The sequence below is a fragment of the Rhamphochromis sp. 'chilingali' genome (genome assembly GCF_963969265.1).
Source record: "Rhamphochromis sp. 'chilingali' genome assembly, chromosome: 18".
Taxonomy (NCBI): domain Eukaryota; kingdom Metazoa; phylum Chordata; class Actinopteri; order Cichliformes; family Cichlidae; genus Rhamphochromis; species Rhamphochromis sp. 'chilingali'.
In genome coordinates, this window is record NC_137945.1 from 15,204,325 (window position 1) to 15,226,238 (window position 21,914).

At 40.2% G+C, this 21,914-nt stretch overlaps 3 protein-coding genes across 24 annotated transcripts in view; all 3 read left to right on the top strand.

Moving 5' to 3' along the window:
• The window catches only part of kiaa1217 (KIAA1217 ortholog), a 132,880-nt gene extending 125,247 nt beyond the window's left edge, over positions 1–7,633 (top strand). For 12 of the 20 annotated variants that reach the window (XM_080865377.1, XM_080865387.1, XM_080865391.1 and 9 more), the window contains 6 exons: positions 235–378; positions 692–814; positions 2,395–2,475; positions 2,584–4,230; positions 4,759–4,890; positions 5,997–7,633. In XM_080865377.1, the coding sequence (XP_080721503.1) occupies positions 235–378; positions 692–814; positions 2,395–2,475; positions 2,584–4,230; positions 4,759–4,890; positions 5,997–6,515 (2,646 nt within the window). In that variant the 3' untranslated portion in view covers positions 6,516–7,633. The remainder of the gene's footprint in view (positions 1–234; positions 379–691; positions 815–2,394; positions 2,476–2,583; positions 4,231–4,758; positions 4,891–5,996) is intronic. The other 8 variants (XM_080865392.1, XM_080865379.1, XM_080865393.1 and 5 more) reach the window with 8 other exon arrangements.
• A 42-nt stretch (positions 7,634–7,675) lies between these two features.
• Positions 7,676–9,906, top strand: LOC308386089 (uracil nucleotide/cysteinyl leukotriene receptor). Its single transcript, XM_080865397.1, has 2 exons — positions 7,676–7,821; positions 8,504–9,906. Exons 1-2 carry the CDS (start codon positions 7,691–7,693, stop codon positions 9,438–9,440), a joined length of 1,068 nt encoding a protein of 355 aa, XP_080721523.1. The 5' UTR covers positions 7,676–7,690; the 3' UTR covers positions 9,441–9,906.
• Positions 9,907–11,275: 1,369 nt separating this feature from the next.
• Positions 11,276–21,831, top strand: nphp3 (nephronophthisis 3). 3 transcript variants are annotated; one of them, XM_080864745.1, is made up of 28 exons: positions 11,276–11,314; positions 11,779–12,163; positions 12,274–12,399; positions 12,979–13,129; positions 13,254–13,406; positions 13,589–13,722; positions 14,179–14,339; positions 14,457–14,613; positions 14,791–14,865; positions 14,987–15,157; positions 15,257–15,360; positions 15,777–15,891; positions 16,000–16,143; positions 16,249–16,346; positions 16,432–16,534; positions 16,649–16,731; positions 16,973–17,108; positions 17,295–17,459; positions 17,571–17,665; positions 17,743–17,865; positions 17,972–18,161; positions 18,352–18,593; positions 18,796–18,871; positions 18,959–19,086; positions 19,263–19,503; positions 19,589–19,714; positions 20,634–20,749; positions 20,847–21,831. In XM_080864745.1, the coding sequence occupies exons 2-28, from the start codon at positions 11,840–11,842 to the stop codon at positions 21,013–21,015; spliced, it is 3,906 nt and encodes a 1,301-aa protein (XP_080720871.1). In that variant the 5' UTR covers positions 11,276–11,314; positions 11,779–11,839; the 3' UTR covers positions 21,016–21,831. The 3 variants fall into 3 exon arrangements, with proteins under 3 accessions (XP_080720871.1, XP_080720873.1, XP_080720872.1); XM_080864747.1 differs by having other exon boundaries at positions 16,976–17,108; XM_080864746.1 differs by lacking the exon at positions 11,276–11,314 and adding an exon at positions 11,332–11,511.
• Positions 21,832–21,914: the final 83 nt, after the last annotated feature.

Genomic DNA, 21,914 nt, shown 5'->3' on the forward strand with positions numbered 1-21,914 from the left:
CTAAGCGTAGAGCCAAGTGGGGTTTAGTTAAGCCACTGCATTAAAACTGGAAGAAAAGGGGAAAGAGCTATTTAGGCTTTCTCCAAAGTGTAAAGGTTGCCATTTTCAGGAGAGATACTGTTTAACTCTGTCTTTACGCTCATCCAACATGAATGCAGTATCCATTTTCATTTCCACAAACTTTGCTGCTTGTTAAAAATACAAGAATAATTTCCCTCACATTATTTCTCACAGGAGGGCGAAGAGGAGGCCCCACCTCCCTCTCCCCAACCCAAGCCCACCAAGGTTGCACCGGAGACCAAGCCGAAGCCAGCCACTCCCCCCCTGGTTACGAGAGAAGAGGAAGATGAAGGGGACAAGATCATGGCAGAGCTCCAGGTTAGATCCATATACAACACGCACACTCACACGCTCCTTTCAAACATGCGCAAATACAATCAATTTATCCGACATATGGAAATTAGGATGCTGGATTTGATTGATTTCTGCGTTGTGGGAGTGGGTTGCTTATCATTTTTTCCTGTGGTGGGTGACTTCCTTGGAAGTGGCAAAGGATGGGTGCTGACAGCTGCCAAAGAAATTACTTTCATTGAACTTTACTGCACTTGTGGCGTTTTACAGCTGTGCAGTTGTGAAGATGCTCCTCAAAACCCTTGTCCCGTTGTTCCCCTCACCTTTCTCCACTCTTCAGGTTTTCCAGAAGTGCACAGTTAAGGATGTAGGGGTGAAAAATTTGGTAGAGCCCACCGCTCGAATTGAACCACAAATCAGAGAGCTAAGACCGGGGGCTTTATTACCCCTCAAAGAGAAAAAGGTAAAATATATGTCCCGGTGCAGCTGCCCAGCTAACTGCCTGCCTTTGCCAACTGTATAAAACAATCAATGGCTGTGTCTTAACACTCCTCTGCTCTTGCTTTTGCTCGAGAGAAACCTGTAGCAGCTGCCTCCACAAAGCTTCCTTTCCTTGCTGCCTGAGTTTTCCTCCCTCTTTTGATCCTGCTGGATATCAGAGCTTTAATTTTTTTTTTTCAGGATTAAGTCTGCATAAAATTGAGCTTCTGAAAAGATGCTGTGTCTTCTGTATGCCTGGTCTAGACTATGATGTGTTTCAGAACTCTCACTTGTCTTTTCATCCAAATCAATAAAAACCTCAGCACTGTACCTTACATGCTATTAAATCGTCTCGTGTCTTTCTTTAATGACATTTGACAATTGCTTGATATGCCCTAGATTTTTGACAATTGAAAGAACATCAGTAAAATGCACTGTAGACACAATCTATTTTTGCAGACTTGGTTCACTAGAGGTCAGCCTGACCACTTTGCATGCTCCTTCTCCTCTCCTATACTTTTCTGAGGAATGACTTTTCCGTTTCTCTTTGCACAACTTCATCTCAGTTCGCTTTTCCCAGCTTTACACCTCCCTAACCAATCATTTGATACATGTTGAGTATTACTTTTTTTTAGTCGAAACGATAAAGCAAATAGGACTAGGTGTGTGAAGTGCATCAACTTTTACTAGATTTGAAAAGATGAACTGGAAGTATCTGCTCTCTGAGAGAAACAAATAGGAGGTATGCTATTTGGTTAAGCTTACAATCACAGTAAATAGTACATTACATTAAAGTTTACTGTTTTGCTGAAATTTTAAAAATTTTAATTATTTCACTGAAAAAAAGAGAAACAAGTTAGGAACATAAACTGTATTTAAAGATGTACATAGGCTCTGTGATGTCCCCCCCCCCCCCAAAAAAAGCATCTTATCAATTAAAGGTTGATAAGTTGGTTAAAGGTTAACCATACCCTAAAACATATAACAATTTACAAAATAAGCTGCATGCACCATTAAAGACTCAAAAGTTCCAAATGAGACTAAGCTCATCATTAATGTGTTTAATGAGGTCATAAATTAACTAAAAAATAAGATAAATATGTCACAGACTTTTATTGAACAGTCACAATTTAGCAGTCTCCCCCTGCTGGTCATTAGAAAGAATGCAGGTTTAAGGCACTTCCACATTTTCCACTTTTTAGATGCTGAGTCTACAGCTGGCTTTTAAATATAGTATAATGATGTAAAACTCGATATGTGAAATAAAAAACAGAAAAAATATTTAATTCAGTTTTATATTTATATTATGTGATTTATATATTTATACATCCATCAACATGAATTATATTTTATTTTGGCTTTTCAAAACTCTGTACTATGTGCATTTTTATGTAGGATTTAATACTGTAACAGTATAAAAAAGCAGTTGTGAAAGGTAATTGACCAATCTTGTAGTTTTGACGCCGCAGATCGTTCTGCAACCAAATGTGATTTCACAGTTAATCCAGCACAGCCTGGCACGCCAGTTACACTGTAATATTATTCCCCCACACACTGTCCTAGCAGAGCTCAGAGCCCAGTCGAGAGGATAAAGATCCAGACACAGACGAAAATGGGAATACAACTGTTCGACAGAGCCAAGGGGTATGTATGACTTTTAACTACATATACTATAATCACATATGTTTAACTTATACTCTAGCGTTAGAAAGCTATGAAACATTGACACATTTTTAAATTTCACAATCACAGGTCATATATTATGTGACGGGCCAGATTCCCAAAGATCATCCACCCCCATCGCGACTGGAAGACACCAACGACCATCACAGAGAGCCCCCACAGTCTCCGACACAGGTGTCAAATGTCAATGTTAATGACATTTCTCCAAGCCAGCAGCAGCAACAACAGCAGCGGCCACCACTGTCTCCAACACCCAAATCACCCCCACCTATATCACCTAAACCTGTGGGACTTAATGCTTTTAAACTGCCAAAGAAGCATGTTAAACGCTCTGAATCCATGAAGACCAGTGCAGAAATGCAGAAGGGAAAAATCCTTAAAGTTCATACAGAAAAGAAAAGTAAGCTCGTCCAGGAGCCTGTTTCGTCTAGTAAGAATATAGTAACTGACCCAGTGGCGACCACAAAAACAGGTGCTGTTAAAGCAGCACCTAAACGGTATGGTGCTCCATCCAAAAAGACTTCTGACGAGAACAGCAGTCCACCTAAAAACACTATTGATGATCTTGATGGGGGTGCTAGTCTCAGTCCTGACTTGCCTGGAGAAGAGGCACCTCCACCCCCAGACAACATTGCATTTATGATCACCAACACCAAGGTTCAGCCACTGTCTTGTGGAGAGTACCAAGAACTGGTCAATGCCAAAAAAGGAAGTGTGCAGACTGTTACTGTAGGCAATGCAGCGAATCGAGGAAACACCACAGCTGATCCTTCAGTGCCGCAGGATAACGGCTTCAACAAGAAGCCTGTCATCATCATCTTTGATGAGCCGATGGATATCCGTTCAGCTTACAAGCGCCTTTCTACCATCTTTGAATGCGAGGAGGAACTGGAGAGGATGCTTGCAGAAGAGCGCATTGAGGAGGAGAGTGAGGAATCCGATACAGAGAGAAGTAGTGGGCTGCCGGTCATCGCAGAAGGGGCTGAGATGGTTGGTGGCAAAAAAATCAGCAGCTCACAGGGAGCTACAGATCATGCCAGCCTATCATCTTCATCCTCTTCTTCGATATCTGAACTAACAGACAACGGGGTAAACTTAGATTCAAATGGAGACTCCAAGGATGGGAAGAAGAAATTCAAGTTCAAGTTCCCTAAGAAACAGCTGGCAGCACTGACTCAGGCCATTCGCACAGGCACCAAGTCAGGCAAGAAGACGCTACAGGTGGTTGTGTATGAAGATGAAGAAGAATCCGATGGTACAATCAGGCAGCACAAAGAAGCGAAGAGATATGAGATTACGCGCTCAAAATCCTTTGCAGATACTCCCAGGGGAACAGACACTGCCCCGCTGAAAAAGCAGAACTCCGAAGCTCTCGGCAGGACGGATGAGATTCGGAAGAACACCTACAAGACGCTAGACAGCCTGGAGCAGACCATCAAGCAGCTAGAGACCACGATTAGTGAGATGGGACCACGCTCCCCTGATGAGTCGGTTAACACCGAGGAAGCAAATACAGGGAATGGGAAAAGCTCAGTCGGAGTAGGGCTGAAGAGGTCGTCCTCTCTGCCTACCTCCAAAGGGTCTGGCCCTAAGGTACCTAGCAAAAATTCACTGCAGAAGAAGCCTAAACCTCAGCTCCTTCCACGCCCTGTAATCAACCCTTCTACCACCACCAACACCAACACTGTCCCCAGTGTCCCCAGCACCGTACAACAGGTCTCTCTTTAGCTCTTGTTGTTCCCGGAGGCTTTGGGTTTCTTCTCTTTCAGTTTTCTAACTTACCTCCACTCCCACCTTAACCACTGAAATTACAAAATCATTAATCCCCTCCCCCCACAGGTGCTTGGAAATGGAAATGACTCCCCTCTTCAGTACAAAATCATGGTGACATGATTGGGTGTGGCATTTTTTTTGGTTCCTGGCTACCATCTTTCTTCTTCAGTTTATTGCTAAAACTCAAGAGGTTTTCAGCAAGTGGCACACTCATCATCAGAGACACTGTCATGATGATCAAGCTGTAATTATCCTTGTTCTTGACTGCATGCCTTGTGTTTAATGGCTTTGTGGTCCCACTGGGTGCATGATCTTTCACTGGCGTTGATTGTTGACGTATTGAATGAACGGGGATTTTTTTGGGGTGTTTTAAACCTGTTAGTGCCTCGACTTTTCATACTTCCTATTTGGTGTGTTTTTTCTATCTTTTTTTTTATTTTCTGTTTTGTTTTTCATTTGGATCCCCTGCAGAATACCAGTGTCGCTTCCCCTACTAGTCGGATGCCCGTCCCTTTGTCTGCGAAGTCCAGGCAGTCACCGGGTACAACTGACAAAGCAGGAAAACAGCAAAAACTGCAGGACGCTCAGAGGCAGTTCCGACAGGTAGTTTTACTGTAGGGTCTTAACAGAGACTACAGGGAACAAATATAGGGAATCGAAAGCATGTGGCATATGAGGGAGGGTGGGGGTGGGAAGACTTCCAAAGCTGTGAGGTTTCAAGTGTTGTGGAAAAAAAAAAGTCACGATAGTGGCGACTGTGGATCTGTTCACGTTTCTCTCGAGTCTGCTCTGACACGAAGGCATGTTTGACTCTTGACTGTTATCCCCATAACATCACTGTACTGTATGCTTCTGCATGTCCACACTGCTCATGGTTTTCACTGTGTTGGTGGCTAAAAAAAAAAAAAGAAGGAAAAAAGGCGGAGACAAACGGAATCCTATCCTGTCATCATCTGAGTTGTCATCACATCTCCAATTCCCATCACAGCTGAGTTCCTAAACAGTGTTGCCAAGCCCTAAGATGCTTATGGCTATGTTTGATACAAACTTATCTGACTTTTTAAAAACATTTTTTGGCTATGCTCCTCCCTTCTCACAATGCACCTCTGCTCAAACCCAACATCACTGCACAGCTTACTTAACCCCAAGGTGATACATTCTCTTACCGTCAAGACTTCGGCATAACCCACCCACCTTGCATCGTCACTTTCACTGGAACACTGGCCCACATTTTCCCCTATCTGCTATCACTCTTCAAACACCTAACCCTATTACCTAATTCTCTCCGGACCTCTTACGCGTATCTATTCTCTGAAATGTCTCCAACACTCTTCCCAAGGCCTAACAATCCCTCTAACAAACAGCCACTCTGTAGAGAGACCCATCCTGTCTGCCATTGCACTGTCTAACCTTTGCCTGGTTCTGTTTCTTGGTAACATGTCTGTCAGTTCAGTTTCTCACCTTTTGTGCAACCCAGTAAAAAAAAAAGACAGCTTTTGTATCTGGGTATTTTTATTGGTTTTTTTTGTTTTGTTTTTTGGTGTCTTTTAGTTCTGTCTTAGTTATATTAATGCTTGTGTAGTCATAGTGTCTGTCCATGTAATTAACTTGTAGTTTTGTTTAACATTGTCTTGCCTTTTTTAATTGTATTATTTTACCAGTTTTCTTTTTTTGACAACAAGTATCTGTTTTGGCATCTCTGTTTACAGGCTAACGGAAGTGCTAAAAGAGTGGGAGGGGATCATAAAACGACTTCCCCTACTATACCCATCTCTAAAATCCCTGCTTTTTATCCTAGCTCTACTAAAGGCAGCTCCCAGTCCACACAGAATTCAGATGCTACTAACCCCATTAACCCTTCTTCCTCTTCCTCCTTTGTGACAAAGTCCTCCATTCTGTCCTCTCACCCACCTCGTTCCAGCTCCCTACCTTCCACCCATATCCCCTCCCTGTCAAACGGATCCCTCAAACTTCCCACACCCTCACAGCACACAGGTAAAGCTCTCTCGTTTTCCTCGCAGAATGGTCGAGTCCACTCCTCCTCCTCTTCATTCTCCTCCTCCTCCTCCTCCTCTTCCCCCTCCCCTCTGTCGCCCACACCTTTGGGCCCAGGTGGAAAGAGCATCCGCACCATACACACCCCCAGCTTCACCAGCTACAGGTCCCACAACGGCAGCAGCGGCAAATCCTCCATCCCAACAGCCACAGCAGCTAAGGACACTACTTAGCCCCATTATCACCCCTCTGGCTTTTACAGCATAGCAGGTAGACCTGATCATATTTTATATTGGTTTTGGATTGTTGTTCATTTTCTTTTTATTAAAGTTTTTTTTTTTTTTGTAAAAGTATTAAGTGATGGACTCAAATCATGTTTTTCCTTTGACACTGGCATTCACACACTGCTACTTTTATCTTCATTTTCACATTTTGGATCATGCTTACTTGGATATCGATTCTCTCTTGAAGGCGTTCCAGATGACAGAATATTTTGCAATGTAACTATAAACGATTTAGTGTTGCCACTTTGTAGCTGAAGTGGAAGGCTTTCATGGTGTTCAAAAATGTATTTTCTTGCTGTAGCTATGAGTAGGGAATAGAGAGTTGATGTACAATCACAAAATATCATGTAAAAAAAAATTGTGTTATATTTTTTTGAAACAAGAGATTGAATAACCGTAGTATATTTAATCTTCTATATTTCCTATGTTGCCGGACATTCGACGCTGCCCTTGTAAATGCCTTTTTCTGAATGTATACACGATGTATACAGACATTTTAAACTCATTAGTAACTTTAGTTTTTTAAGAGTATTTTCTCATGTTTCCACCCATTTGAACTGCCGGTTTATTTTACAGATTTACAACAGGTATACTAAATAATAAAAGTTTTCATTTTATTGTGCCTATTTGCCAAAGTTGTTGTATAATGACTCACTTCAAGCCTAACTCAGTCATGACCTTTTAGGGGAATTTACATGCAATCTGTGTGGATGGCCGAAGTGTTGACCTCAGTGTTTGCACTGCTGGTTTCGGTTTGTTAAGTTAACATGTATTGTTGTTTAAATGTACTTAAGTCAAAGTGATAAACCTGTTCTACCACGTGTACATAAAAGCTTCTACTAAGAAAAAAAGTAGTTTTGTTAACATACCAAAGTTTATTTGTATGCATGCCTTTTGATTACTTTAGGAGAGTGGTGTAAAAGACGACGTTTGCACAGATAGATTTTGTAAATATTTGATTTTCTCTCATTTTTTTTGTAAAGCTTTAAATCATGCTATAAAGAAACTATGTAATAAAGACAAAAGTGTGTTGGAGTAGTAATAAAGACTTGCATGCTTGTAGTGCATCAGGCTTCCGTGGCTTTTTCAAGTTCTTTGTGGTTTCCTATTGGGCTGATTCACAGATGGTAGTTGTGTGTAAATACAAAACTAGATATGCAACTTCTCACTTCTCACTTCTTCTTCGCCCGTATCCTGTGCACACATCATTGCTATTCGACTGGTGGCAAAACACGGCTCTGCATTACTGTTACAGGTAAGGAGATGATTTATGATTATTGTCAGTTTGGAGTTACCCTACATTTGGATTAAACTATCAAACATTTAGGTAATTCACTAACATATAAGCTCTAATAATTTTGTACTTAGTCATGTAGCCATGTTTGGTACACTTTATTGTTTAAGTGAACATGCAAATGAATTTTTCTGCAACAGAGCAAAGTGTCTTTGGCAAATGAAGTTACAAAGTCGCTAACTGGGTTTTAAAGGCAGTATCATTATCAGTATACATTTAATTAGATTGTTATAGTTTATGATTGGTTGACTTTTTTCATGTTCTGGTTGATTTTACCTTTTACGTATGTACACACAGACACATACACAGGGATATGTTAGTTCTACTATATAGCATTTTTATATGCTATACTAGCAAAAAAAGTACCTCTTGAATGTAATTATTCTTTTGTTGATGTTAATGAAAATGTAATCCTGCTTGCTTGTTACACTGACGTTCCGCAAGAGTAGTTCCTCTTTCTAATGTGTAATACACACATGATTCTGCATATGATTTTATAACGTTATGTCACATTTTTCTATTTGCATTCTTAGTTTCATTATGATAATTTAAGTCACTAAAACATCATGTGAGTGAACGAAGGCTATCATGTGGCTGTCAATCGTTATAACAGGCTGTTTGTGTCTAATTTGTGCTGGACCAGGCCGATCCTCTGCGCAACAACTATGAATGTTTCCGGGGAGGAGGGAGAGAGCTTCTATGGCACTTCTGGAGCTCTGTGGAATTATTCTCTTTCCATTTTTTACATCCTGATTTTCATCATCGCAGTGCCTGGGAACATCTTGGCTCTGTGGGCCTTCTTTCACCAGAAAAGCACATCTCCATCAAGAGTCTTCCTGAGAAACCTCTCTGTAGCCGACATATCTTATGTCCTCGTCTTACCCATGCGCATAATTTACCACCTATCTGATAACCACTGGCCCTTTGGACACATCATCTGTCAGCTGTTAGGCTTCTTGTTCTATCTAAACATGTACTGCAGCCTCTACTTGATGAGTTTCATCAGCCTGGACAGGCTCCTGGCTGTGGTTATACCTTTAAAGTCACAATCATTCAGGAAGCCTTTGTATGCAAATGTAGCGGTTGGCATACTGTGGGTGATAGTTATTGTTTGCATGAGTCCTACACTCTTTTCTGGAAGAAAACAAACCAACTCATCTGGCATTTGTAACAAACTGTACTTAGAAAAGACAAATCCAACAGCTTTAATTTCCACTATTGTGGCATTTGCAATTCCCCTCGTCACTATAGTGGTTTCATACATACTGATCCTGCTGAAACTAAGAACAGTGCAGCAAAATGAAGAACGACCGGTGAAAGACAAAGCTATAAAAATGATTATACTTATTGTGATGAACTTCCTGTTCGCATTTGTGCCCTACCATGTGTGCAGAATAATCTACATTCAACAGCAGAGCTTTGGAAATATTACTGAGGGGCTGAGAAAAGCCAATCAGATAACATCTGCACTCACCTGTATCAGTGGTATACTGGATCCTGTCATGTATTTCTTTTTGAATCGTCTATACAGGAAAACATTTCTTAAGCTGTTCTGTAAAAATAGGGAAGATGTCATATAAAAAATGCAAACGGGGGAAAAAATGGAGGTAATGCTAACCATGTTAAAAACATCAGCGTGGTTCCTATAGCACCTAACCGCAAATCAGACAAACTGCACTTCCCCTGATTCATCGACTTTGAAATTGTCAGAATTAGCCAGTACTTGTTTAGGGAACTATAATAGGTCAAAGATAATTTGTCACCTGTTAGCTTTCTGGCACTGAAGACTGAGACATTTTTTTAAATTTATTTACATTTTTTGAAATTCTGTTTTTATTTTATTCTATTTTTAATTTTTATTCTCTGAATTACTCAGAAATCTTATCCCCAAAGGAGTGAAACATCTAAGCTTCTGCTTTACGATACTTTATTTGTCTCACAAAAGGTAACTGAAAGTCTGTGACCTCAGTGGAAGTAAAAACAATTGTTGCCTCTTGCAGTCTATTTTGGTTCCAGAGTTCAAAGTTTGAATAAAGAATCCTGGTTTTCATGACAAAAAAACCCTACTTTAATAATCACATTTCATTGTTAAGAAATAGTGTGTGTGTGTGGGGGGGGGGGGGGGTCTGGTAAGAATGCCAAGAGGTTAAATCCACATCAGATGCAGAAGCGTTATTAGGCAACTGCATTATTCAGCAGTAGAACTGTGGACTGCTAAAGTTTCCTTTCTGCAGTCTAAATGCGTTACCTAGTGGAGCCACGTGGTACATTATAAAATGAGACAGAGGGTTAAGGATATAGATAGTGTGGTGCTTTCAGTGCCTTAACACCTACAAAATGTTGCTAAAAATAGATGATGCAACAACGTGATAAGCATGCCACTGTTTTAACTTTTGTGATGTTGTTGGGATCAAAACAAGAAGAAGAATGTGCACATTTTCAGAAATCTAAATGGTGTGTTTACAATGGCCTCAGTAGTGTAAAATATGCAGCACAACTGCTCAGGCCTCCCAGGTGAAACGCTATTTTACAGGTTTGGTTTCTTTGTGTCAGGAAGTTGAAGGTTCTCTGTGTGTTGTTGGGGGTTTTGTCCACTTTACAAAAAGTGTACCTCATTTAGAAGCTTTAGCACCTAATTATCGCTTATTTTGAAAATAAAATTAATCATCTGAATATTAAATAGTTTGCTCGTAACTTTCTTCAGAGTATTTGTCTAAGATTGAAGAAGTTTGCAGCAGATCAAATCGACCACTTGATGGTGACAAACACACAGAACAGTTGGTTTTGTGATTGTAGATTATGTCATAGTAAAATAAACAATATAAATACCTTATTTGATATTTGACACAAGTAGAACATTGAACCAACTGATAGAGTAGTTTTAACACAGTTTTTAAAAGAGCAGACCTGATGATGTAGACTATAAAGTAAACCTATTACATGAAGTAAAATGTTGTAATTTGTTTCAGAAAGGTTTACAAGATGGTAGTGAGACCTACTTTGACCTGGTCAGTCAAAGTGAAATGCGCAGAGGAGGCATAGATGATGTATTTCCTGGGTACGGGGTGAATATGGGAGTGCCAGGCAAGAGGAAAAGAGGAAGACCACAAAGAAGATTCGTGGACGTGGAGAAGCAGGACCTGTAGAAGGTTAGTGTGAGAGAGGAGGATGCAAACTATAGGGTGAGCTGGAGGCAGATGATCCACTGTGGCGACTCCTAAAGGGAGCAGCTCAAAGAAGATGACGATGATGATAAAAATAACAATGTTTTAAGCACTACGTGTTGGGGCAGATTTTATTACATCATGAAACGCAATTCTTTGATTACCGAGAGACGGGGTAATTCCCATACCTTTGAGGGGAATAAACTTCTGTTGTTTTTGACTTGTGCGGGTACCCGTATTTTCTCCTTGTTACCAAGGCAGCCAGGAAGAAGCTGTGAGGGGAGCGGACCGTGAGTGTAGCTATTTGTTTAACCTTCATTTGCCAAACTTGGGCGTGTAGGCAGTTTTCTTCTCAGCTAAAACACTTTACTGTGCCGTTGCTTTAGTTTTTACATTAATAAATGACGCAGTTGGGGTGTTGAACCGCTCCAAAACTTAATGTTAACGAAGCTAACTAAGTTCATCTGGATTTGTTGCTATTAGTCGGGTATGCTTAAACCCATTTCGATAGTAACTGCAAACGCGTTGCTTTGTCATTTTTTCAGTTCTTAATAATAAATACATGAATAAATAAATACAAATAATTCTAATGCTACCTGTTGCTTTTGTGGAAAGAGCTTAGCCTTTTGCTTGTTGTTGTTTTACGAGACGGCCTGGAAAAAAACAACTTAAAGATCAGAAATGCCAGTGACAAACCATCAAAAAAAGATTTCCTTAATTGACACTCCATCCCGCCCCGTCTTTTATTACACAGGAGCAGCTATGAGCATCGAAAAAAGTTGAGCAGTTCTTTTTCTCCAACTTATTTGGCCACCATGGGCACCGCATCCTCTATGGTGAGCCCAGGGGAGGTTATCGAGGACGGGTATGGGGGTGAAGGCGGGGAAGCCTGTGAGATACCCGTCGAGGTGAAGCCCAAAGCCCGATTACTGCGCAGCTCTTTCCGCCGAGGACCTCGTGTGATTGGGGCCAGTTTCAAATCCACAGCATCTGTGGATCTAGAGTATGCTGCAGAGTATGAAAGACTCCGTAAAGAGTACGAAATCTTCCGTGTCAGCAAGAACAACGAGATCTCATCCATGCAAAAGAAGGAAGCAAAGCTGGATGAGGAGAACAAGAGGCTGAGAGCAGAGCTGCAGGTGATAATGAACAAAATGCACAAGGCTTATTCTAACTTCACTGAAAAAGTTGTGGGCTTTGGATGATTTAATGTGACGGTGGGATGCTGCTATTTTCAATGTCACCACAGGCTCTGCAGAAGACCTACCAGAAGATCCTCAGAGAGAAAGAGAGTGCTCTTGAGGCAAAATATCAAGCTATGGAGAGGGCTGCCACATTTGAACATGACAGGGACAAAGTAAAACGTCAGTTTAAGGTACATCATAGACGTAGGCAGATTAATACCAAAGTTGGTATTGTTATCAGATTGATACTAGTGATCAAACATCCTCAAACAGTGCCCACTATGGAAAATGTCTAAATCTTAGTGGTCATTAAAATGTGTTTGTATAGAATTTGTAAATTTATTGACACATTTATTGACACATTGCTCTCCGCTACACAATCTGGCTTTATAGGTTAAAAGTATCAGAAATACTGACCCTGCGTTTGTTTGGTATCGGATCTGTACTAAAATTTGCAGTATCCCACAGCACTAGTACACTGCATCACGCCTCATTTCACAAGAGGGTGAAAGTTCCCCCTAATATCTCACATGTCTTTCTTTTACAATCATCAACAATAAACAAGCATAAAATGATCAAATTTGAAGTCAAAGTCAAAGTATGATAAAAGTACAATAACATCCATTCATCTTAGTTGACCCAAAATTTTGGCTCTGGTTGTCCAAGCCCTGACACAGCTCTGTGCCTCACAGTTTGAGAACAATTGTGGCATTGCATTCTTTCTAGTATTCACATTTGCAGCTTTAACCTTTTGGCAAAATCACCACCAGATTTTCCGGGAGACAAAAGAAAAGGAGATACAGGATCTCCTGCGGGCTAAAAGGGACTTGGAAGCCAAACTTCAACAGTTACAGGCTCAGGGAATCCAGGTTTATGACCCAAATGACTCAGATTCCGATGACAACCAAACCACTGTCACTGGTAAGACAAAAATTCACACTATTGGGGACTTTTTGTTATTAAGCCATCAATCGGTTCTGCATAAGTTTTCCTGTCCAGCAAATATGATGATAAAACACCACAGTGATTTATTAAATGTCTTCAGCTACAGGAACACAGTGCGAGTACTGGACTGGCGGTGTGCTGGGAAGTGAGCCCTCTATGGGCAGCATGATGCAATTGCAACAAACATTCAGAGGACCAGAGTTTGCACACAGTTTAATAGATGTGGAAGGGCCCTTTGCTAATGTGAGCAGAGGTAAGGAAACTTTGAGAGGGAAGAGAGTGTTTCTGAGAAACTGACCTCTAGATGACCTAGTTATTGTGATTTTTTTTATTAACATCATTCTGTTTGCAAGCAGGTATTTTTGAAGCACATATTCACTAATCTCTTCATGGGCATGACTTGTATATTTTACCATATGTGTCTGTCTTTGTCAGATGATTGGGATGCTGCTGTGGCGAGTCTGTTGCAGGTGTCACCTCACGTTCCCCAGGCCTTGTGGAGCAACACAGTCCGCTGCTACTTGATCTTCACCCAGGAGACCAAAGCTGAGCTGGATATATTTATAAAGGTCGGTAAGATGAGCACTGTAAAAACTGTAAATATTCTGTTTTCATGTGATGTTGTTGTACCACTATAACGCTGCCCACTTTTACGTGGCTGTTTCTTGGACATGGCTTAAAGTAACACAGTGATAGGACTGTAGCGTTATATTATGAAAGGCTGAACTAAGCTAAGATAAAAATGAATGACTCGATAAATATGCCAGTAAAATCATTATTTGGATTTTTTTTTCTTTTTAATTTTGGACATTTTGTATTTCATTGAGTCAGATCCACTCATAGAATTTTAATTGAATCAAATTAAAAGAAAAAACAAAACTTGATTTTATCTTTGAGAAAATCTGTGTGTGGGATTGTGGGTTTAAAATGGCAGTTTTTGTGAAAAATACCTTTAACCTTATTATAACCTTCTACCTTATTATTAATCAGGTCTGGGAAAACTGTGCTTAATGTTTTAATTGCAGAAACACACCTCTGTATTGCGGCGAATATGTGAGAGTCTAGGCCATTTCTACCTTAATGTCTTCTTCCCAGAGGAGAATGCGGCTTCATACGCTGTAGAGCGCAAGCAGGAGATTGAAAGGAGTTCTCTGTGTGTTCTTCTTCTCAAATCTACTGTCCCTAGGTATGGTGAGTTTAGGAAATTGATAACCTTATAATAAAGATTGCACACAAATTATTTTTTTCTCGAAAGATTAACGAAGGTTTGTGTTTAATATTCATGCATAATACATTGCCGTAGCTCTGTGGTGGAGGATTGTGAAGAGGCTTTTGTTAAGAATCCAGATGGCCGTCCATTGGTGCTGTATCTTAGGACCGAAGAAGATCACAATTTAAATGGACCCATCAGGCAACTGCTCGAACGGGTCAATGCTGCAGACAAGGCTGCTAAAATCAAGGTACTTATATGGTTAATAAGTTTAGAATTTTTTTTTTTTAGTTTCAACCCATTTCATGCAATGCATCAGTATAAATAAAATAATAACTGTGGAGAAAAAGCTGATATTTTTCTGTTTATTGTCTTTAAATGCAATCTAATACTGTGTCTGTCCCAAACCTGTTTTGAACATTACTAGGTAGTGGATCATAGTGGCTCTGCAGAGGAGGGGGCCAGTCTGATTTATGCTCAGCTAGAGAAAATCATCAAGCAGGTACAGACTGTCTTTTAACATCCTTATTTTTATCAATTCACAAAGCTTAAAGTCTGTGGTATAAGAATTAAAACTGAAACCTTTTTTTGTCTGATTTTTTTTTCTTTCCTGCTTCATCCAGGAGTTGCTGTGTCTTGAAGTAGCAGACGTTGAGTCTAAGGACTCTGGGATGGACGAGGGGTGCGAAGAAGACTCGGGAGATGTGCTGTGGGACCTACATGATGAGCAGGAGCAGATCGAGGCCTATCAACAGGCTTGTAGCGGCACCACCTCACAATTAAGCTTCCAGAAGGTACTTCAGTTCTTACTGATCCCTTCAATCTTTTGATTTTGTCTTCAAATCCTACTTTTCATTGATATTACTAATGCTGTGATGCATCAATGACCTCAGTATATAGATCGTTTGAATGACATGATAGCTGCTCCCCCTCCAACACCACCTCTCCTGGTATCTGGGGGTCCAGGCTCAGGAAAATCTCTTTTACTCTCCAAATGGTAAGAACTAATTTCTTCAGTTAATTATAACGTATCCGTCATGAATTCCTCTTAAATAAAACTGTTGTAAGTCTTTAATAGGTTTCCAAACTTTTAAGCAGTACATTTAGAAATGTTACAAAGTAATTATAACCGTTCAACCTTCTCTGTTTTCTTTGTATTGTTGTAGGGTCTTTACCTTACAATATAAAGCGCCTTGAAGAAACTGTTGTTGTGATTTGGCGAAATATAAATAAAACTGAATTGAATTGAACTCTCCAATCACTTCAGGCCAACACTCTTGCACCCTTGGGAAAAAGAATCTTGTTTTATATTATATATTAAATGGACAAGTATGTTCTTTTTAATGATCTGGAATATTCTGGACCTTTTGCATGCTTTGCCTGCTTTGCTAATTAGTCTTGAATTCTCTTCAGGATCGAGCTCCAGCAGAAACAATCCCCCAACACCTTGTTTCTGTATCATTTTGTTGGTCGGCCACTTTCAACAAGCTCAGAGCCAGTTCTCATTATCAAACGCCTCACAGTTAAAGTAAGGGATATCTCTGATTGCTTCTTGTTAATGCTTTCTTACACTGATGACTCTGCATTATTAAACTACTGAAAGAAACAGTTTTTATTTCTGTCTGTTTTCAAACAGCTGCTGCAGCACTTCTGGTCCATTTCCGGCTTATCCATGGAGCCCAGTAAGATCTTAGAAGAGTTTCCCCGCTGGCTTGAAAGACTGTCAGCGCGCCATCAAGGAAACATTATCATCATCATTGACTCCATTGACCAAATACAGGTTAACAGCCTCTACAACTATATAAAATTCAAAATTCAACTCAGCTGGGTTTACTCTCTGCTGTATATTTTTGTCTGTACTACTGTTTGTCCCCTTTTGCTCTAGCAAGCAGAAAAACACATGAAGTGGCTAATTGACCCTCTGCCTGTCAATGTCAGAGTGGTGGTGTCTGTCAATGTAGAGACTTGTCCTCAGGCTTGGAGGTAATACACAATCGGTGAATTCCCAGTATCCCAGTATTGGTCAAAATGGCTATTCATATGCTTTTCTGCGACTTTGTGTGTTTAGGTTGTGGCCCACACTCCACTTAGACCCACTGAGTCCCAGAGAGGTCAGGAGTATAGTCAATGCAGAGTGCCAGAGCATGGATCTCAAACTTACTAGGGATCAGGTCAGTTGTGACCCCTTCACAAGGTCCTTCAAAGACATTTAAAAATCCTTAGCAGCAGTATGTTTGTTTGTTTTTTAAAGATTGTGATACCGGAATGTGTGTATTTTGTTTCAGGAGAAGAAGCTGGAAAGGCACTGTCGCTGTGCATCGACATGCAATGCATTATATGTCACACTGCTGGCAAGGATGATCACCAGGTTCGCCACCTCTGCTTTCACAATTATAAATACATTATTAAAAAAAAAAAATAAAGAAGTAAATGAATGAAAAAAATAAAAACCTTCAAATCCAGCATGTATCCTCTGCAGAGTTGGACAGCCTGTTTGACCCTTTTAAATTATTTTAATTTTAATTGTTCGCTTCACAAAATAGTAACCTTTTTTTTTTCTTTTTGAATAACTTCGATTTTGTTTGTTTTGTTTTGCTGCTTCCTAACAGTAGATCCTGTGGGTTGCTGGAGAAGAGCCTGGAGCAGTGTCTGCAGTGTCAGGACACCATGTCACTTTACCGCCTGGCACTCAAAATGACATTGAACTCTCTCTGCACAGACAGAGAGCGCCACATTATGAGAGAGGTGACTTAAACACAGATTTTCCCGTCCTTATTGCTTTTAGTTTGAAATATGTGTGTAATTTAATTTGGCATCAGAGAAACACATACCCTTTCTGGTTTTGATGTGAATGTGAAAATTTTTCTTTATTTGATGTTTTTTTCCAATGTGTAGCAGAGGAATAGGTGATTGTTCTTTGTCTGCCTTTAGATACTGGGCCTTGTATGTGCCAGCCATAATGGAGTGAGTGAATCAGAGGTACTAGATCTTTTCCCAGAGGTAGAGTTGCCTGTCCTGTCCTCTCTGCTGTACCTCTTGAACAGACTCTGCATTGTAACACTCCGTTGTGGACTCATCAGGTTTCAACATCTACAGGTAATTAGGCTTCTTAGTCGGTAAAATGATACAACAGCATCAATAAAAACAAAATGCATAATAGAATTAGGCTGCAATTTAGCATTTTTCATCTTTCTGTTTTTCTGACAGGCTTGGGAAGCTGTGAGGCTAGAGTTTCTGACTGGAGGAAGTAGCTCCACCACTTATAGAGAGAAACTAATTCATTACTTCAACCAGCAACTCAGGTCCTGCAGAGATCCACACAAATCACACGGCTCTGTCAGAACAACTCATATCAATCTATATGTGTGTGTGTTTTTAGCCAGGATCGAGTGACGTGGCGTGTCGCAGATGAACTTCCCTGGCTGCTCCAGCAGGAGGAGGACAAACCTAAACTGCAGCTCAGCCTCTTGAACTTGTTTGTCTCTCAAAATCTCTACAAGAGGTACATGTTAGTGTTGCCTGAAAGCATGCATACATACGAGGCGTTGTCACAAAGCCTGATGCATTTCTTCAGCTACTTTGCCAAAGATGTGTGTTTTGTTTTTTAGGGGTCATTTCTCTGAGCTCTTGGCCTACTGGCAGTATGTCGGCAAAGACAAAAGCTCCATGGCCACCGAGTATTTTGACTCTCTGAAGCGCTACGAGAAGAGCTGCGAGAGTGAAGACAGCATGACCAGGCTCGCAAATCTGTATGAGACTTTGGGACGTTTCCTCAAAGATCTGGGCCTCCCTAGTCAGGTAGGGTGAATGGTTGTAATATTAAAAACACTATGTTTATTCCTCACCACACATCTTTTCCTGCCTAGTCTTAAAAGGCTTAAATTTTGCCTACATTGTCTGAAGAAGTCTAGTCTTTTTTTTTCCTGCTAAGAATGAGCTCATGGTAATTGTGTATATGTCTGATTCTGTTTATTTTTTATTTGTTTAGGCTGTAGCACCTTTACAAAGGTCTCTTGAGATTAGAGAGACAGCCTTGGATCCAGACCATCCCAGTGTAGCTCGCTCTCTGCACCAGCTGGCTGGAGTTTATGTCCAATGGAAGAAGTATGGAAATGCTGAGCAGCTGTACAAGCAAGCCCTTGAGATAAGCGAGAATGCCTACGGCGCCGAGCATGCCAGTGTGGCTCGAGAACTGGAGTCACTCGCCATGCTCTATCAGAAGCAAAACAAGTAAACAGGACTATCTTGGGGCTAATGTTATGAAATTGCCGTTAATAGTTGCAGGTGTTTCAGTCAGGCTATATCTTCATTAAAGACAAAAACCAGCTGTTGTGATTATTAAAAAAATTCAGAGGACTAAATCACACTCTGACAAGTCAGGATTCAATTAAAGAAACACATTTAAGAGCTAACATCTGGTGCTTTTGTTCAGGTATGAACAAGCAGAGAAACTCAGGAAGAGGTCTGTGAAGATCCGTCAGAAAACTGCTCGACAGAAAGGTCATATGGTGAGTGTCGTTCTCAGATTCCTACACACTTAGTCATACTCCTTTAATAAGAGATATTGGATGTCTTTTATCTACTCCTCCTTTCAGTATGGCTTCAGTTTGTTGAGGCGCAGAGCCCTGCAGCTGGAAGAGCTGACCCTAGGAAAAGACTCTGCAGACTGTGCCAAAACTTTAAATGAACTGGGTGTTCTTTATTACCTCCAGAACAACCTAGAGTAAGGAAACAGCACCTAGCATGTCCACAGATTTTGCTTTATAATATTATAGATTCTCAATGCCCTCGGTGTATAGTTCCAGTCTAGTACCTGTACTTCAAATGATCAGTAATATGTGTGTGTGTTTTTTTTAATTCCATCAGCTCAACTAAAATCCTTCTCTTTGCCCTCACCAGTGCAGCCAAGGTGTTTTTAACCCGCTCTTTGGAGATGCGCCAGCGGGTCCTCGGTCCTGATCACCCGGACTGTGCTCAGTCACTGAACAACCTGGCTGCACTGCACACTGAAAGGAGAGAATATGAAGCAGCTGAGGACATGTATGAAAGGGCTCTAGACATCCGCAAGAAAGCCTTGTCTCCTGACCACCCTTCTCTGGCATACACACTCAAACACCTCGCCATGCTCTATAAACGCAGAGTAAGACAAATGGCACTCACATGATACTTTCTGTTGATGTTATCTTGAATTAGGCAAATGATTTCACTTCATGTGTTTTGTTCAGGGGAAACTAGAGAAGGCTGTTCCACTTTATGAGCTCTCGCTGGAAATCAGGGAAAAAAGTTTTGGCCCCAAGCACCCCAGTGTAGCCACCGCACTGGTCAACCTGGCAGTAATCTACTGCCAACTGGTGAGACTTACCCTGCTTCTGTTGTCTCAACTGCGCACTGCAGAATTGCATACCTCAATAAAAAAAAGGGATCATCTTACTTAAGAAAAAATAGCTATATCTGACTTCAAAACATTACATTAAGGAAAATGTAAATCAAAATAGATTATTATGAACATTTATTCACAAAATTAAAGTACTTCTTATACATTATACATCAAGGCGATTGGCAACAGTCAGTCAGTTCTTTCTACACAGCACACTGAAACAGTGATCGATGCTTTTATTTCATCCCGTCTGAACTACTGCATGTCACTTTATGTGGGAGTCAGTCAGTCATTGCTCTCACATCTGCAGCTGCACAACTGATAACAGGAAATCGTAAAAGAGAGCATATAACCCCTGTCCTGGCCTTTTTCTTTTTTATGTTTTTTATTTATATCATATGTATTTATATTATCTAGTAACACTGTAAAGCGCTTTGCATCAGCTGTGGTTGCTTTATAAATAAAGATGATGACTTATATGGGATTTTTACAGTTACTAATGCATGTGAGTACTACTCTTGAGTACCGCATCTTAGACACAGCTGGTTAAATTTTTTGAACTTTATGTTTATTATCTATGTTGTGATCCTATCAAATGATATATTTACATTTTTACTCTCACATTAATAAATGTAAAGTACAATTTTCTTCCCCCCTTCGACATATTATGATGCACATAGAATGAGTATGTAAAACAGTAATCGTAAATAAAGGCAGGCAAGGGCAGTTACCTCTGCTAGCAAGTAAATTACTTATAATAAGCATATTTAACTTGTATTGAACCAGTGAATTTAAATGATTTGTATAAATTTTTATTTGTCATCTCACTGACTGTTAACATTTTAGATTATGCAGAGCAAAACTAACTGTGATTTCTTTTGTGTCTTTGGCAGAAGAAGCACAGCGATGCCTTGCCCCTTTATGAACGAGCACTGAAAATCTACGAGGACAGTTTGGGTCGCTCTCATCCACGGGTTGGGGAGACTCTCAAAAACCTGGCTGTGCTAAGGTACATTAGTGAGTGAGATTTAGCAAAAGTTTAATTATGAATAATATGTTATTGGTTACGTTATAAATTTTATTTCTTAATTTACATTTCAATCTAGCTATGAAGAGGGTGACTTCGAGAAGGCAGCAGAGCTTTACAAGCGTGCAATGGAGATCAAAGAGGCAGAGCCATCATTAGTGTGTGGTAACGCCCCATCTCGCCATTCCTCCAGCGGAGACGCATTTAGTGTGAGAGGACCTGCTCCCCTCCCACATGCTCAGAGGTGACCCTGCTTAGGGTTGCAGCTGATTAGTAATGGCTGTTTGGACAGCTCTAACTATTATACAGTGTTACTGAAATCCTTTGATTTCACCAAAACTAATTTAAAATTTAGTCATCACATGCATCACATGTGGGTGAAGGTACATACTGTACCTGCCAAAAGGAATGTGAACTTTACAGTATTCATGTTTAAAACCTGCATATCTGCCAGTGGTGTTTTGCATGCAGTCATGTGTAATACACTTCAGAAATCAGTTCTTTAACAGGCTTTAAACTCAGGTCTACACTACACTAAACTCAAATTTCAGCTTAGCCTAGATTTATTTGTGGGTATGAAGTCACTCCAGCCATAAAAACATGCTTAATTATGACCAACTTTGTATGGTACAACAGGTTATATTATTATATTCACATTTGAAATGTTAGTTTTTCAATCTAGGCATTCAAATTGTTCCGTGTGAATCATGCTAAACACCCAGTACAAAAGGGCGTTAGTGAGAACGTGCAGAAGAAGAAACATTAGAATGTGAACTCTCCTGATGATGATTAACACGACTGTCAGATCCCAGCACTTTGTTTTTAAATATACATTGTTTACATTATGAATTTTATATATATATTTTAACGTTTGTTACATACAATGCATATCCAACAGTGTTTTGAGGAAGGAAAACTTGGACCATTAAGTAAAACACATGTCTGAAGAATCATTATCTGCAGCTGATTTAAGGCTGTGTTTATGCAAAATTAAGTGCACATGCATTTATTCAAAATAATTATAGGGTCTTACCAAAGACATCACTGTGACATATAAGGCTTCAGGTACAATACATTAAGGCCAAAAGGGACACATTGTACCAAAACCTATTGCAAGATACAAAATGTTTTACTGCTTGCATCTATT

What these genes read in the sequence shown, in the direction of transcription:
- LOC308386089 (XM_080865397.1), top strand. Translation starts at nt 7,691, where the DNA reads ATGGTAGTTGTGTGTAAATACAAAACTAGATATGCAACTTCTCACTTC. An exon ending in GCTCTGCATTACTGTTACAG is followed by an intron (nt 7,822 to 8,503) that starts GTAAGGAGATGA and finishes GTGCTGGACCAG; the next exon opens with GCCGATCCTCTGCGCAACAA.
- nphp3 (XM_080864745.1), top strand. Translation starts at nt 11,840, where the DNA reads ATGGGCACCGCATCCTCTATGGTGAGCCCAGGGGAGGTTATCGAGGAC. An exon ending in TCTCAAAATCTCTACAAGAG is followed by an intron (nt 17,866 to 17,971) that starts GTACATGTTAGT and finishes TTTGTTTTTTAG; the next exon opens with GGGTCATTTCTCTGAGCTCT. An exon ending in CTCGACAGAAAGGTCATATG is followed by an intron (nt 18,872 to 18,958) that starts GTGAGTGTCGTT and finishes TCCTCCTTTCAG; the next exon opens with TATGGCTTCAGTTTGTTGAG.